Source organism: Blastocystis sp. subtype 4 (genome assembly GCF_000743755.1).
Source record: "Blastocystis sp. subtype 4 strain WR1 chromosome Unknown seqid_0266, whole genome shotgun sequence".
Classification (NCBI taxonomy): domain Eukaryota; class Bigyra; order Opalinata; family Blastocystidae; genus Blastocystis; species Blastocystis sp. subtype 4.
Window position 1 is genome coordinate 1,834 of NW_014569281.1, and position 12,576 is coordinate 14,409.

The 12,576-nt window shown below is 39.1% G+C and overlaps 8 protein-coding genes across 8 annotated transcripts; 3 read left to right on the forward strand and 5 right to left on the reverse strand.

Annotated features, from left to right (window-relative positions):
- Nucleotides 1-408: 408 nt before the first annotated feature.
- Nucleotides 409-1,153, forward strand: JH06_3943 (hypothetical protein; the record flags this gene model as incomplete). Its single annotated transcript, XM_014670493.1, is given in 7 exon segments — nucleotides 409-443; nucleotides 474-575; nucleotides 606-655; nucleotides 671-710; nucleotides 740-790; nucleotides 808-952; nucleotides 983-1,153. The coding sequence occupies 7 exon segments, from the start codon at nucleotides 409-411 to the stop codon at nucleotides 1,151-1,153; spliced, it is 594 nt and encodes a 197-aa protein (XP_014525979.1).
- Nucleotides 1,154-4,657: 3,504 nt separating this feature from the next.
- Nucleotides 4,658-5,013, reverse strand: JH06_3944 (hypothetical protein; the record flags this gene model as incomplete). Its single annotated transcript, XM_014670494.1, has 2 exons — nucleotides 4,658-4,800; nucleotides 4,830-5,013. 2 exons carry the CDS (start codon nucleotides 5,011-5,013, stop codon nucleotides 4,658-4,660), a joined length of 327 nt encoding a protein of 108 aa, XP_014525980.1.
- A 1,194-nt stretch (nucleotides 5,014-6,207) lies between these two features.
- Nucleotides 6,208-6,634, forward strand: JH06_3945 (60S ribosomal protein; the record flags this gene model as incomplete). The annotated part of the gene is made up of 3 exons (XM_014670495.1): nucleotides 6,208-6,231; nucleotides 6,292-6,397; nucleotides 6,429-6,634. 3 exons carry the CDS (start codon nucleotides 6,208-6,210, stop codon nucleotides 6,632-6,634), a joined length of 336 nt encoding a protein of 111 aa, XP_014525981.1.
- A 50-nt stretch (nucleotides 6,635-6,684) lies between these two features.
- JH06_3946 (hypothetical protein) lies at nucleotides 6,685-7,228 on the reverse strand (the record flags this gene model as incomplete). The annotated part of the gene is made up of 3 exons (XM_014670496.1): nucleotides 6,685-6,950; nucleotides 6,982-7,090; nucleotides 7,121-7,228. 3 exons carry the CDS (start codon nucleotides 7,226-7,228, stop codon nucleotides 6,685-6,687), a joined length of 483 nt encoding a protein of 160 aa, XP_014525982.1.
- A 181-nt stretch (nucleotides 7,229-7,409) lies between these two features.
- Nucleotides 7,410-8,392, forward strand: JH06_3947 (putative E3 ubiquitin-protein ligase; the record flags this gene model as incomplete). Its single annotated transcript, XM_014670497.1, has 5 exons — nucleotides 7,410-7,451; nucleotides 7,495-7,637; nucleotides 7,666-7,780; nucleotides 7,811-7,925; nucleotides 8,022-8,392. The coding sequence occupies 5 exons, from the start codon at nucleotides 7,410-7,412 to the stop codon at nucleotides 8,390-8,392; spliced, it is 786 nt and encodes a 261-aa protein (XP_014525983.1).
- A 104-nt stretch (nucleotides 8,393-8,496) lies between these two features.
- JH06_3948 (mitochondrial Rho GTPase) lies at nucleotides 8,497-9,414 on the reverse strand (the record flags this gene model as incomplete). Its single annotated transcript, XM_014670498.1, has 4 exons — nucleotides 8,497-8,635; nucleotides 8,667-8,800; nucleotides 8,831-9,139; nucleotides 9,181-9,414. The coding sequence occupies 4 exons, from the start codon at nucleotides 9,412-9,414 to the stop codon at nucleotides 8,497-8,499; spliced, it is 816 nt and encodes a 271-aa protein (XP_014525984.1).
- Nucleotides 9,415-10,037: 623 nt separating this feature from the next.
- JH06_3949 (mitochondrial Rho GTPase 1-like protein) lies at nucleotides 10,038-10,542 on the reverse strand (the record flags this gene model as incomplete). The annotated part of the gene is given in 5 exon segments (XM_014670499.1): nucleotides 10,038-10,166; nucleotides 10,197-10,295; nucleotides 10,311-10,424; nucleotides 10,447-10,499; nucleotides 10,524-10,542. The coding sequence occupies 5 exon segments, from the start codon at nucleotides 10,540-10,542 to the stop codon at nucleotides 10,038-10,040; spliced, it is 414 nt and encodes a 137-aa protein (XP_014525985.1).
- A 282-nt stretch (nucleotides 10,543-10,824) lies between these two features.
- Nucleotides 10,825-12,423, reverse strand: JH06_5425 (hypothetical protein; the record flags this gene model as incomplete). Its single annotated transcript, XM_014670500.1, has 2 exons — nucleotides 10,825-11,766; nucleotides 11,797-12,423. 2 exons carry the CDS (start codon nucleotides 12,421-12,423, stop codon nucleotides 10,825-10,827), a joined length of 1,569 nt encoding a protein of 522 aa, XP_014525986.1.
- Nucleotides 12,424-12,576: the final 153 nt, after the last annotated feature.

Below are 12,576 nucleotides of genomic sequence, written 5' to 3' on the forward strand. Positions count from 1 at the left end.
GAGGTTTGAATCCCCATGTTTGTTAGGATCCTAATTGCCGCATTCCGCACATCTTTCAAATATTGAGTCTATGGATACGTTGTTCGCATCGGAAGATCCATCTGTCACGTCTGGACTCATTTTAGTTGGTATTACGGTAATTTTGGTTGCCGTGTTTACATATGCTTTGTTAAGATACTATCGAGAGAAATCCGTTTCCTGGAAATACTCATCTGTAATTTATATTTCATGGTAAGCATATACTCCTCCTTGTCAGATAGGTTTCTTGGTTTTATCGGGATTATTCTCTATCCCATTGATATTGGTTATTCAATTGAAGACAAGGTTGCAAATCCAAAACTGAAAGTTCTTTGGGACATTGTCTATTGGGTAACCTTCTTCCTTTCCTGGGTTGTTATCCCAATTTTGATGGAATATTGGGCTTCTGGAGAGTTTAAGGCAATGTATTTCATGTTTACCGCTTTTTTCCATAGGTATCGTCTTAAGGAGGCTCTTTGGGTGAACGCCCGCTTTTACATTATTGTAGGTGTTGTTGGAGGTGTTGGAGGTTTCCTTTTTGCTCGCATCAGTGATCTGTCCTTATTCGATGAATAGATGACAATTAGATCACTTAAGAACCTGCAAGCTTTGGTCATTGGACTTTCAAATTCTTATGGTTTGTGTTTCGTAGTTTTGTTGCTGGGTCCTGGCATTGTTGAACTCCCTGTCAGGTACGACTGTGAAATGGGATTAATTCTAGTTTATGGAAAAGCCGTGATTTGCATATGCGACTAGATACACTCTATGAGAAGTAAGGGTACATGGCAGGATTAATCCCAGAGCACGTCAATTGGATGAGAATGTAACCAATTACCAATGTGAAGTGGCCTCGATTTATTGTAATTTGAAGGAGATTCAACGTATTCTCCAATCTGCAAAGAAATCGCCTCGAATTCTGTCATTGACGGATGATGTAAGAATTCTTGAATGGAATCATCTTTAGATGATGCACAGCTTACCATCAAGTGAACTTATCGATTATGAACGTTATAGTGCTGTAATTGACAAATCGGAGTGGATCCAACTAGATCTACTGAAGTGTGTGGAAATGACAGATAAACAAGTATTAACATTGTTGTCAAAGGTTGAATTCACGATTCGAGATGAACTCTAGTTGAATTCCAAATTGAAGAAGGTGTGTCTTCGTTATGAACGACGAATGTGTCAATACAACGAGTGTGTTGATGATATTCTTAACACATTAACCAGTCTCGGTCAACCATTAATAGTACAGTAATAATTCATTATAATAATCATAGGATCCGACTACTGGACAATCAATCACGTACTCTATTGATACTCCCTCCTGTCTTCAGCGCATGTGGAATCGTATTCGATCTTCTATTCTCTTAATCTTGGCAATTCTAGCAGGTGTGATGTCCATATGTACAGCTCTTACTGAGATCACAACTGTGATATTTAATGTAACACATAAACAGCTCAGTCTGTTTGGTTTAGCTCTCAAATACTCTGGATCAAATCGGTACGTTCGTACCTTAGTTGTTGGTATTCCTCTCTTGTATATTTCATTCTTCTTCCTCATTCACAGATATCTGTTTGTCTGTTTCTTCCGGTCACTTTTCTTACTAAAGGTTCCAGGTGTGGAATGTTATCATTTGTACAAACACCACACAGACGTATACGCTCTATCATTCAATGCTTCATATCTCTGTCGATTGCAATTTTCTTTGTGTTATCATTATTTTGTGCTTCTTCAAATGCCAACTGCAGCTTATCAATCAATTGCGTTATCAGCAATACTTGGCCAAATGCAGACTGTGAAATTCCTTGGGAAGGAATTCAATTTTTACATGCCTGCCATCCTTGTTTTGATTTCTCTATTTACGCTTTATAAGATGCTACGTACTATTACAAAGAAGAAGAAATCAGGACTCTTGGAAGCAAATGATTTGATTACTTGCAAGAAAATGGTTGTCACTACAGTGATGAGGAGACAACGGATGATGCGTGAACAGGAACTTTCATCAACTGGTTATTCTTATAACAGTCCATCTGTTGTTACACATGACTTCTCTCCAATTCCTTGATGTTTGCTTGTTCTATATGTTATCTTTGTTTGTTCTATTTGAAGCATGAATCAACTTGTTTCATTGTGGAGTATCCATTCAAGAAAGATACTATGAATTCCGAGAATAGTCGCTATTTCTGCAATTTGGTAAGAACAACAAAATACTCCATCACAAGCAGTAATAGAGAAATGTAGAAGTGTAATCAGTCGATCAGGGGTAGAAAAATGAGTGATTATCGTTATGATCCACTCCAACAAACAATGAGTTATGGAGGTTACGGTATTTTATTATGATTGCGTATTAATGGAAAAGAGAGTTATGGGGCAATGAATAGTGTTCGAGTAGGGTTGGGTATAATGATTTTCTATTTGAATAACGGATCTAGAGAATCGTCCAAATTCAATTGGATTGAATAGTGAGAGGAGAAAAGGATATGGTAATGAATTAGGTCTTTCGCAGAATCGAATGTTGGGAAATCGTATCCCATCTATGCATGATTATTGTACTGAAATGTCATATCGTTGATGTTTGTAGATAGGGGAAGTCATTACGATCAAAACTCCTATATGAATGGTATGAAATGGATTGAATGATAACATTTAGATTATAATGGTCTTATGAATAAAACTCCCGTAGATGGTCATAATTCGTCTAAACATATAGGAATTTAGTCCTTTGAATATGCAATCAACAATAGGAATGAATAAATCCATGCCACTGTTGTCATCTTCAAGGACCATGCATGGATATCCTCAGATGAGTGATGACCGAGTTTTACACTCATTTTTAGTGTCATTGCGTGCTCCAGGAATGGACGTGGGAGATATTCCGGATCCTTCAAACAAGACCTCTTTGTAGTACTTATTCTTATTATATTAGCTTTAGTTCGTCAAATGAACCTTCAACGTCCACGACTCCTCGTTTTCTGACACCGATGCAACAAACGAATCAAGAAAGCAAGCCTCAGTTACGGTCAAATGTTGTTTTTTACACAGATGAGGATTTGGGATATTCAAGTGAGTCTCCAGATTATTGTTTTAAGATTCCTCCTGTACTAGCTCACAGTTTGATGAGTGAAGAGTGGAACAATCATTGTCTTCCGGATCGTTATATGATTCGTCGTCCTCCTCTCACAGTAGCACAAATGAAGACATTTAGTGTAAGGATACATTGATGGTTTGAATAAAAGACAAATCTGTTATTGTGTATATTCTATACGCAAACGAGAGATTGTCTACAGGTAGGAATGGATAGTAATTGTAATGTAGCTTGTTGCTGCTCAGGAACTTTATAGTCGTGATTATGTATATCACAAAGTGAAAAAAACATGGTATAAACGGGAAAAAGGAATCACAAACTATGCCTATATAACCGTGAAAGAAGAATTCTCTACAAGTTTATGGTCATTTATACAATGTAATGAAACGATAAAGAGTACAGATCTTCTATCTGCGGCTGAGTTAAATGAGTATGTGAAAATGCTCAGTCAGTGTTCTATTTGTTACAAACAGATGGTTAAGATTCTAATAAGGAGTCAATATACTCATATTCTTCTCTTGCCAAACATCCATTATGCGAACAGTGAATCGCCATCACATGGAACGTTTCTAGTCATCAGCAAACGAAATGGAAACAACCTGGAATAAAAGAGTTGGCTTGTTCACAGAAGTCACGAATTGTCACCATCTACGAATGAAGGGAGGACAGAAATAGTACTGTTTTCCAGATTTGCAGTAAATCTGGATCTTCATTTTCAAACTTGAATTCTGGTTCTTCAAAAATGTTGATTCTACGATTAAACAACTCCTGAATACCAACACTTTGTCAATGGAGTAATACTGAGAATGCAGATTAACAACTCGCTTTCTCCATGTCTAGAGATAACGTACTCGATACGCTCATACAGTAATGAACATAACCAAAAAGTCTTCATTGGATTCTTCACCATTCAGATCAGGCGAAATGACATCAATAAATGGGAAACCAAGAATCTCCATTTGGAGAGAGAGAAGAAGAAGTTTCCGTGAGTTACTAATCACCTTACTACTAAATATCGAAGTACTTGACAAGGATGTGCACAACTCCCAAACCTCGTCAAATGATGCTAATTCTTTCTTCAAACAATTCTGAATAGATTTGACACATTCCTTATACTCCTCTCTTAATGCGTTTTCTAGTTTGATGGTAGCAGGGTCCTGCTTATAATATCGACAAGTCAACCCAAAAAGAAGAGAAGCTGGAAATACCACGATTTCATCGCGGGGATCAAACAAAAGTAAAGAAGGTATACTAACATCAATTTTGTCTGCAACTTTCATTGGCCATCGTCGGCATACTCTCACAAGGAAAGGAAGAGGTCGAGCTGTCATTAAAGTATGATACATTGATCCTACGAACAAACTGTTCAACAAGTGAATTCATATCAGAGAAGGTTCGATCATAGATTCGGAAGGGTTCAGGTGAAGCTCTCAGATATCCCACAACATACCCTCCTATAGATGTGCCATGAACAACAGTAAAATGGAGCTTATATTCGGTACAAAGCGTTTGAATAATCATTTCAGCATCTCTGCCATCATGATCATGATTCATGCATACCTCGCAGTATTCTCAGGAGTCACAGTCCCTGAGGTATCTCCACATCCTCGGTAATTATACACTGCAACATGGTATCCTCGGGATGTATAGAACTGAACAGAAGCATCACTGATGTAACTGATCTCACTAATACCTAGATGAGAACCTATATCGAACACCTACAAGCATTTGGTGATGCTAAAAGGATGAGTTGATCACTATTCTCAGTGTGATGAGTGGGGAAGAAGAGAATTGACGTCATATGACTTCCATCAGCAGCTACCAAGTGATAAACCTTTGCATCGTTCTGATGAATCTGAGGAGTTATAACACATAAAAGAGGAAATACAAGTTTTCGCTGAAGCATTGGAAATGTCACGAAAAAGTGGTTCGATGGCGAAATGAAGTACCAAATATTCTTCCATAGTTTGGGATGACGGATAAAAGCGATGAAGTTGGTGAATGGAGGAGAGACATACACTAAGGAATCTACCTACAGTAATTATCGATTCATGATGCTACAGTCTCTTCCACGTGCTGAATACAGACTTCAATATGCGACAGTTGTGATTCTGTGGCATAATGAGTACAGGCATCTAGAAGCTTATTAATTGCTTCCAGAAGAGGTAATTCGATAAGTAAAAGAGGAATTCAATAGGTACTTGACACTGGGAGATCATTTCCCAAAATGAAACGAATATCATTAAAAAGTTTCCTCCCTGCTTCAAGCGAACTGACTGCATCCGAATGGCCGTTTCGAAGGTGATGAACCCCGGTTGAGATCTATGGTTAATATATGGAAAGGGACATACAAGACCCAACCCACGAAAAATAACACGTCGAAACCAATTTGTCTCATCACGAAGACATTGACGATTGAACTACGAATAACATGTTCATTATATGGAAACAATTCGATTTGTCGAAATATACATAATATTACGGCTTAACCAACGAACGCCTACAAATACACCGATAGCAATTTGAGCTATCCAAATACTCCAATGGACCTTCCGGATCATAAAAACAACAATTAGTCTAACAATAAAGAAGAAGAAAACGCAAGAACAAGATGCAGATGAAAACGAATGAAAATGGTAAGAAAACACGATGAAAGAGTTGAAAAAGCTCCTAGAATGAAGAACGAAAGAAGAATCAACAAATACGGAAATGTTCGTTGTTCCCTTAGAATCACCTGATGGAAACATTCAACAAATGTACTACAGTCGAATTAGATAAAGAAACTCGACTTTCGTTAGATTTCAACAAAAGACTGTCAGGACGACCAGTAATTTTCAATGTTAGAGATACAGTACAATGCGATCATCCCAGTCTGTACTCTTTTATACTTCGTAAGCGACATGTTCATACCCATAAATATCCACAATTCTTTATTGATATCCGAATTAAACAACGAATAACGCAGATAATATAATTGAGAAGGGGATAAATGAAATCTCTGTAATATTCTCTGCATATCAATTTAAAACCACAACCCAAGGGTTCATTCGTTCTTCTCATAAAGTCCTTAATAGAAGAGGTATTAAATCGATTCTTAACGATGCCCGCTGCCACTAAGAATTCTGTAGGTATTGTGACTGTCTATAAGGTGGTTTGGTTGAAGCACGTCCTAATCGTGTTTTAGAAGAAGAGTAACGATTCCATCAACAACAAGCTCCAGCTCGTTGCCAGAAGCGGAAAGTTCCAGCTTGGTTACAAGTCGGTTCTGAAGTGTGTCCGTAGTGGAAAGGGTAGGAAATTGGGATGGTCAGTAATGCCTAGCTAAGCTCATTCTCGTTGCTAACAACTGTTCTCCTCTGAGAAAGTCTGAGCTTGAGTACTATGCTATGCTTTCCAAGACTACCGTCCATCATTATCAGGGAAGCTGCCTGGATCTCGGCACTGCTTGCGGAAAGTACTTTGGAGTCTCTGCTGTGACTATCACTGATGCTGGTGACTCTGATATTCTCCGTGCCTTTGAGAACTAAGAACGAATGAAAATGCCTCTTTCATTAAATTGGTTTGTTTAACAAACAGATCATTCTAAAAGATTTGCATCCTCCTCCATCTTTCCCTCATTCGCCTCTTCGTCTTCTTCAGCTCCCAACTTGTTCAATAGACGATGATACTTCTTAACTTGCTGGCGTAGTTGGCTAACCGATAACTGATTGGTATTCAGCTTCTTGTCCCGTAACATGCCTTCATAGTCATCTCCATACTTCTCGATAAGCTTCTTAATGTATCTTTGATCAAAAAGACTCATAGATACCTTTTCACGTTTCTCATTACTCAGAGAGACGAGTTCTATTGATCAATCTTTTCGATTCATTTCTACTAATATCGGAAGGTTTTGCAGGTGTGGTCTTTCCTATGTCTTTTAAGCTTGTAACAAATCCCAGTGCTTCATAATTCTGACTAAGGGTTTTCTTTTTATCCCATGCGTTCTACAAATCAATATGAAATCAAGCACATACCTGTAAGACTTGGTGACTAATTGCGGCTTTTCTGCATTTCCCTTGAAGGTTCTGTTTTAAAGTCACTTTCGGTCCCTTTCTCCGAATGTTTCGTCTCTTGTATGGCATCTATGCAATATTTCTGAATACAGAAAAGGAGGCGAATTCGCTAAAATAACCGTAACTTCGTCTCGAAAGAAATAGGTATAGCAAGATGGGAACTGTTGAATCTGTAACAGAGACAACTGGTGAGCCTCCTCCATGTACAGTCCATCAGGAAACTTGATCATTAGCCCTTGTTGATACGTCGATGAGTCGAACGTTATCTAAATTTGATTCCTCCATAGCACCGGTATTTCCAGCTGTAGAATTGGATTTTGTGTGTTTAGATATAGTACACTCCTAAAACCTTATACAAAGTGGAATGTCCTGTATTTATTCGGCGTAAAACGATATGTATAAAAGAATCCAAGGATCATCCGAATCAGTATGCGATTGCTTTCGAAGGAACTTGTAAACGGCCGTGTGACATTCGAGTGTAGGAATGTAGATATCTTGTAATATAGATATACGTTTGCAAGAGAGATTGTTGGTGAGAATGAATACACAACTGGAATTAGTCTTCTTCCATGTGTGGATAGAGAACAACGGGAAGACCCTCCTTTGATTCACATGGATATTGTAGTGAAGCAAGAAGGAACTAAGAAATAGAGTGACAGTTTTGTATTTGATGGATGGAAATACAACTGTGGGATTCTCAACAAGGAGCAAATTCAACAACAGAAGGTGGACTTGACACACTCATGGTCAGTGATCATTCGTAATCGTAGTATCATTGCTTAAGTAATAGGAATGACAGTAAATTCTCCTCCAGCAAATATGGTATCCGATCTATTATCATTCTTTGTTGTTCGAGTTGTAGGAACAGAAGCACATATCAAATTGATCACACAGAAGGGTTTGATTCAGAATCGCGGTTATTTCATATCAGATATGTATGGACTGGATGAGATGACGAATGGAAGTGAAGAGGAGAAGGAGTGTGTCGTATGTATGACCAATAAACGAGATACCTGTGTTTTGCCATGTCGTCATGTGTGTTGTTGTGCTGACTGTGCCAATACTCTACGGTTACAATCTGATAAATGTCCTGTGTGTCGAAAACCTATGACAGAATTAGTGTATCTCTCTGTGAATCCACAGTATTTGAATGGTGAAGTCGATAAGGAAGGAAAGACGAATATTGAAATGCAATCGATGTATTTGTGTTTGTTATATGAGGTGTATATTTGATTTGAACAATCAGGATCATAGAACGAGTGACTGTGATCATGTAACCAACAGTCATATGGTGTGACTATCATTGCGTATTACCAATGATCAAGTATAATCGTTTCTCAACAAACAATCCAACCACGTCTCCTCCATATAATAATACCACTCACAATCACCCCAAGAATCATACCAATAGTACCCACTTTCCATAGTGTTGTATTGACTGTTTTATCATTCGACTTCTTCAATATACAAATATCTCTATTCATCATTCATTTTCCATATTTTTTACGGAAATACAGCACAATCAAACAGAATAGGGAACAATCGATCTTGAGCAGATCGATTTGTTATTAATGGTTCTTCCAAACCATGTTCTTCAGCAAACTCTTTGACTTGATTTCTTATAATATCTTCTTCTACTGACTACATGTCATATTTCATCTCTTTTCACACTTTCTTCATCAAATCACTTTTTGTTTCCACGATTACCACTTTACTATCATTTGGTAGTTTCTTCACAATTCGTTCCATAGTTAGAATCGATCGTGGTTTTGTCACATCTACTAACAGACAGAACAAATCACATATTGAGGAATAGTGGTCAATACAATCATCCTCATAAATTTCACTTACTTCTGTAACACATAACGTTCCCATCTCTCCATGTCCTCTAGCTACTACAGCCACACTTGTCTGATACTCTTTGGTAGGCACATAATAAGGACTGAGTGGCATTTTCATCAGTCGTCGAATCAACGAAGTCTACTCCAATCATCACTTCATAGGATCCTTACCTTCCCTACACCTTGTGCTCCCATTATAAACACATGAACAATAGAACTGTGCCACACTCCAAACTCTCGCCAATCATCTGTCTTAGCTCGGACAGGAGTCAGTACATCTTCGATCGAATCTGTCCAGCCTAGATACACGATGGCCTCGGCAGTGATTGCAGGAAGAACACGTAAACGAAGCTGCCATTCAGCTAACCATGCTGTTCCGTCAATATGACCTTGTTCATCCATCTCACAATGCATAGAAATCATTGTTCCCAGTCTAATAATCAATCATTCACAGATGGTACAAAGGATTGTCTGGATTTGTGAATTGGTCATAGTGATGAGGTGGAAGGGAGGATAGAATGGCCTTCAACTCTGTGGATGTGATAGAACCGTCATGATCACTATCATAAGCTCGAAAGATCTGAAATGAGAATGATAGAGAGATCTTACTTGAAGAAGGAACTGTCGACATTCCACCGAGAGTTCATAGTGAATGCTTGGAAATATCGAGATTTGAGGAATGGAAAGATGAAGTGAATCATCATACTGCATGGCTTTTAGAACTGTCCACACTGTCTCAGGACGGTCTCGAAGAATGAATAGTCGCATGAGAGTAAGGAAACCAGATTCTGAAATACCATTTGTACTGTTCTCTCCTTCTGCATCAATCATTCTCTTGATATTTGTGATCTCATCCTGAGATAATGAACTACCAAAACAATGATTCTAGACTTATAGGAGAGGTGTTCTGAGTACTTGGAAAGCGTTGAGCTCCTCATCAGACATAATACGTGAATGACTTCTATTAAACATACGAAAGATATGTCGTAGTGCTGCTTCTGCTGTAGGTGTTAGAGACTATAATGAATTCGCCGCTCCTAACGTACAGAAGTTGATCGATCTAACAGTGGTGCAATTGGATAGATGATAGCCTTTTCTGCATAGAACAGGATTTTATCGAGATTATATTGGTTTTTGGCTGAACATTCTAGACAGACTTCCACATTCTATCTTCAAGACAAGAATTCATTTCTTACACTATTTGCTGTCATTGTCCGACCAAAGAAATTGTGTAGATCGTCTTTCATATCATCTGGTACCAAATCACACTTGTTAGCAACAATGATAACAGGAGTCTAGAGATAATGTACTGATTTTAAAGAGACATTTGGAACAATCTTCCGCAAGAGAGGATTCCAAAAACTAAAGAACCGATCCTGCATTTCAGAATCATTGGCAACGACAAAGACAACAACTACATCTGCCTACATATAACATCCATTTCACCAGTTCAACAAGTCTCATAAGATCCTGAACTGTCACTTTATCTTCTTCATAGGCTATTATTCAAATATAAAAATCACAGCAAACAAGAAGAATCATTTAGAATGAGAGAAGTGTGGGATTGAGAGTAATCTGGATCGATTCGGAGTTCATCGGCAACAGACGATACACTACTTTCAAAACACTCGTTACGGATTGATTCGATCACGGTCGTTTTTCCACAATTAGCTACAAGGATTATGGATTCTTCATTGTTCTCTACAATCACCGACAACGACAATACGAATCGAGTTTCTCATATTTAAACCACTACTCGTTTCTTCTAGAAGAGGATTGATCAAAATGGGGATCCCAACAAACATCTGATATAACCCAATTCTATCATTTACCTCCTCTTCCCTGCATCACCTTCATTCCTCCCAGATTCATTTTCTGTCCACGCATTCCTCCCATTGCTGATCCCATCATGTTCAAATTAGGTGGCTGAGCCTCCAGTTGGGCCTGTTGACTCTTTGGATTCTTCACAGTCTCATCTACGGAGAGGATTACACATGCAGCCTCACATGCTGAACTAAGTGAATTGACCTTGGAAGCTAGAGGTTCCCACACTCCCTTCTCTAATGTGTCGCAGATATCTTCCTTATCAATATCCACACCCATCCAACAGACATCGGTAGCCATATGATGAACATGACGTAATCGATTCATGATCTCTGTGGATGCGAATCCTGCATTATCACAGAGCTGACGAGGAATCACTTCTAATGCCTGTGCCAATCCTTCTACTACCAACTGCACCTTTCCATCAATTGTCCTTGCGTAGCGCTTCAACGCTGTTGATTCTGACATCTCCACAGCACCTCCTCCACCAACTACACGATTGCTATGAATGCACTTCTTGGTTACCATCAATGAGTCATGAATCGATCGCTCTGCTTCTGCAAGGAACTGTTCAGCACCACCTCGGAGGATGAATGTGGAGGTAGTGGCAGCCTGACATTGCTTGAACACATTGTATCGTTTGCTACCAATCTGAACCTCCTCAAACACACCACAGGTGCCCAACACATCATTCTTCACACCATACACAGTTGATTGGATCTTAGCTCCAGTAGCTCGCTCAATACGCTTGATATCCTCATCAGATATTCGACCTGCACAGAATACACCTCGATCAGCGAAGTACTGAGTAGCTAGATCACCAATAGGGAGACGAGAGAGTACGATGTTGGCTCCCAGCTGAATACATCGGTCCAACTTCTCGTATATGATGGACCATTCAGCATCCACGATACTCTGATACTGATCAGGATTGATTCGAATCTAATGATCAGTCCTATCAACCTCATTCACCTCTGCATTATCACGCTCACTCTTCAGTTCCAACTCCAGATTCAGAAGTAGGATCTTTGGGTTATCGAAATACTTTGGCTGTTGCTCGAAACCGGCATACGAAAACGTCTTCTCGAAGGCTACTCCACGGATCAATGTAGAATCTGTCACACTTCCTCCTGAAACCTTCTTGATCCCTACCAAACCTAAATCAAGATCATCATCGAGGGAACACACTGCATCCACAATCATAGGTGCAAAGTAATCACGATGACTTCGAATTAATTTAGAGTTCAGAGCCGTCCCTGCAACCTTCTCTAACATCTGACGCTTCTTCTCAGGTTCTTCCTCGGAAACTGTGATTGCTACATCATTTAAATGATCCATAACCTTCTTTAGACCTTGACGGATGCCTCGAATCACCACCTGAGCATGCATTCCCTCGTTGATGAACTCTTTTGAAATCTTGAGAATTTCTGCAGCCAGCAATACAACTGTAGTCGTTCCATCGCCAACTTCAGCGTCCTGTGCTTGAGCAATGTCAACAAGTGTCTTTGCAGCAGGATGAACAATGTCAAGGAGCTTCATAATGCTAGCTCCATCATTTGAAATAACGGGTTTCTGTGTAGTTTGTACCAACTTGTCCATTCCACGAGGACCGAGTGTAGAACGAATTGCATCAGCTACTGCTTCACAAGCATTGATATTGCTAATCAATTGGCCTCGTCCTTGACTTGTATCGGTTCCATCCTTCAGAAGGATGATTTGAGGTTGCTATAGAATCAGCAAGAACAGTACTCA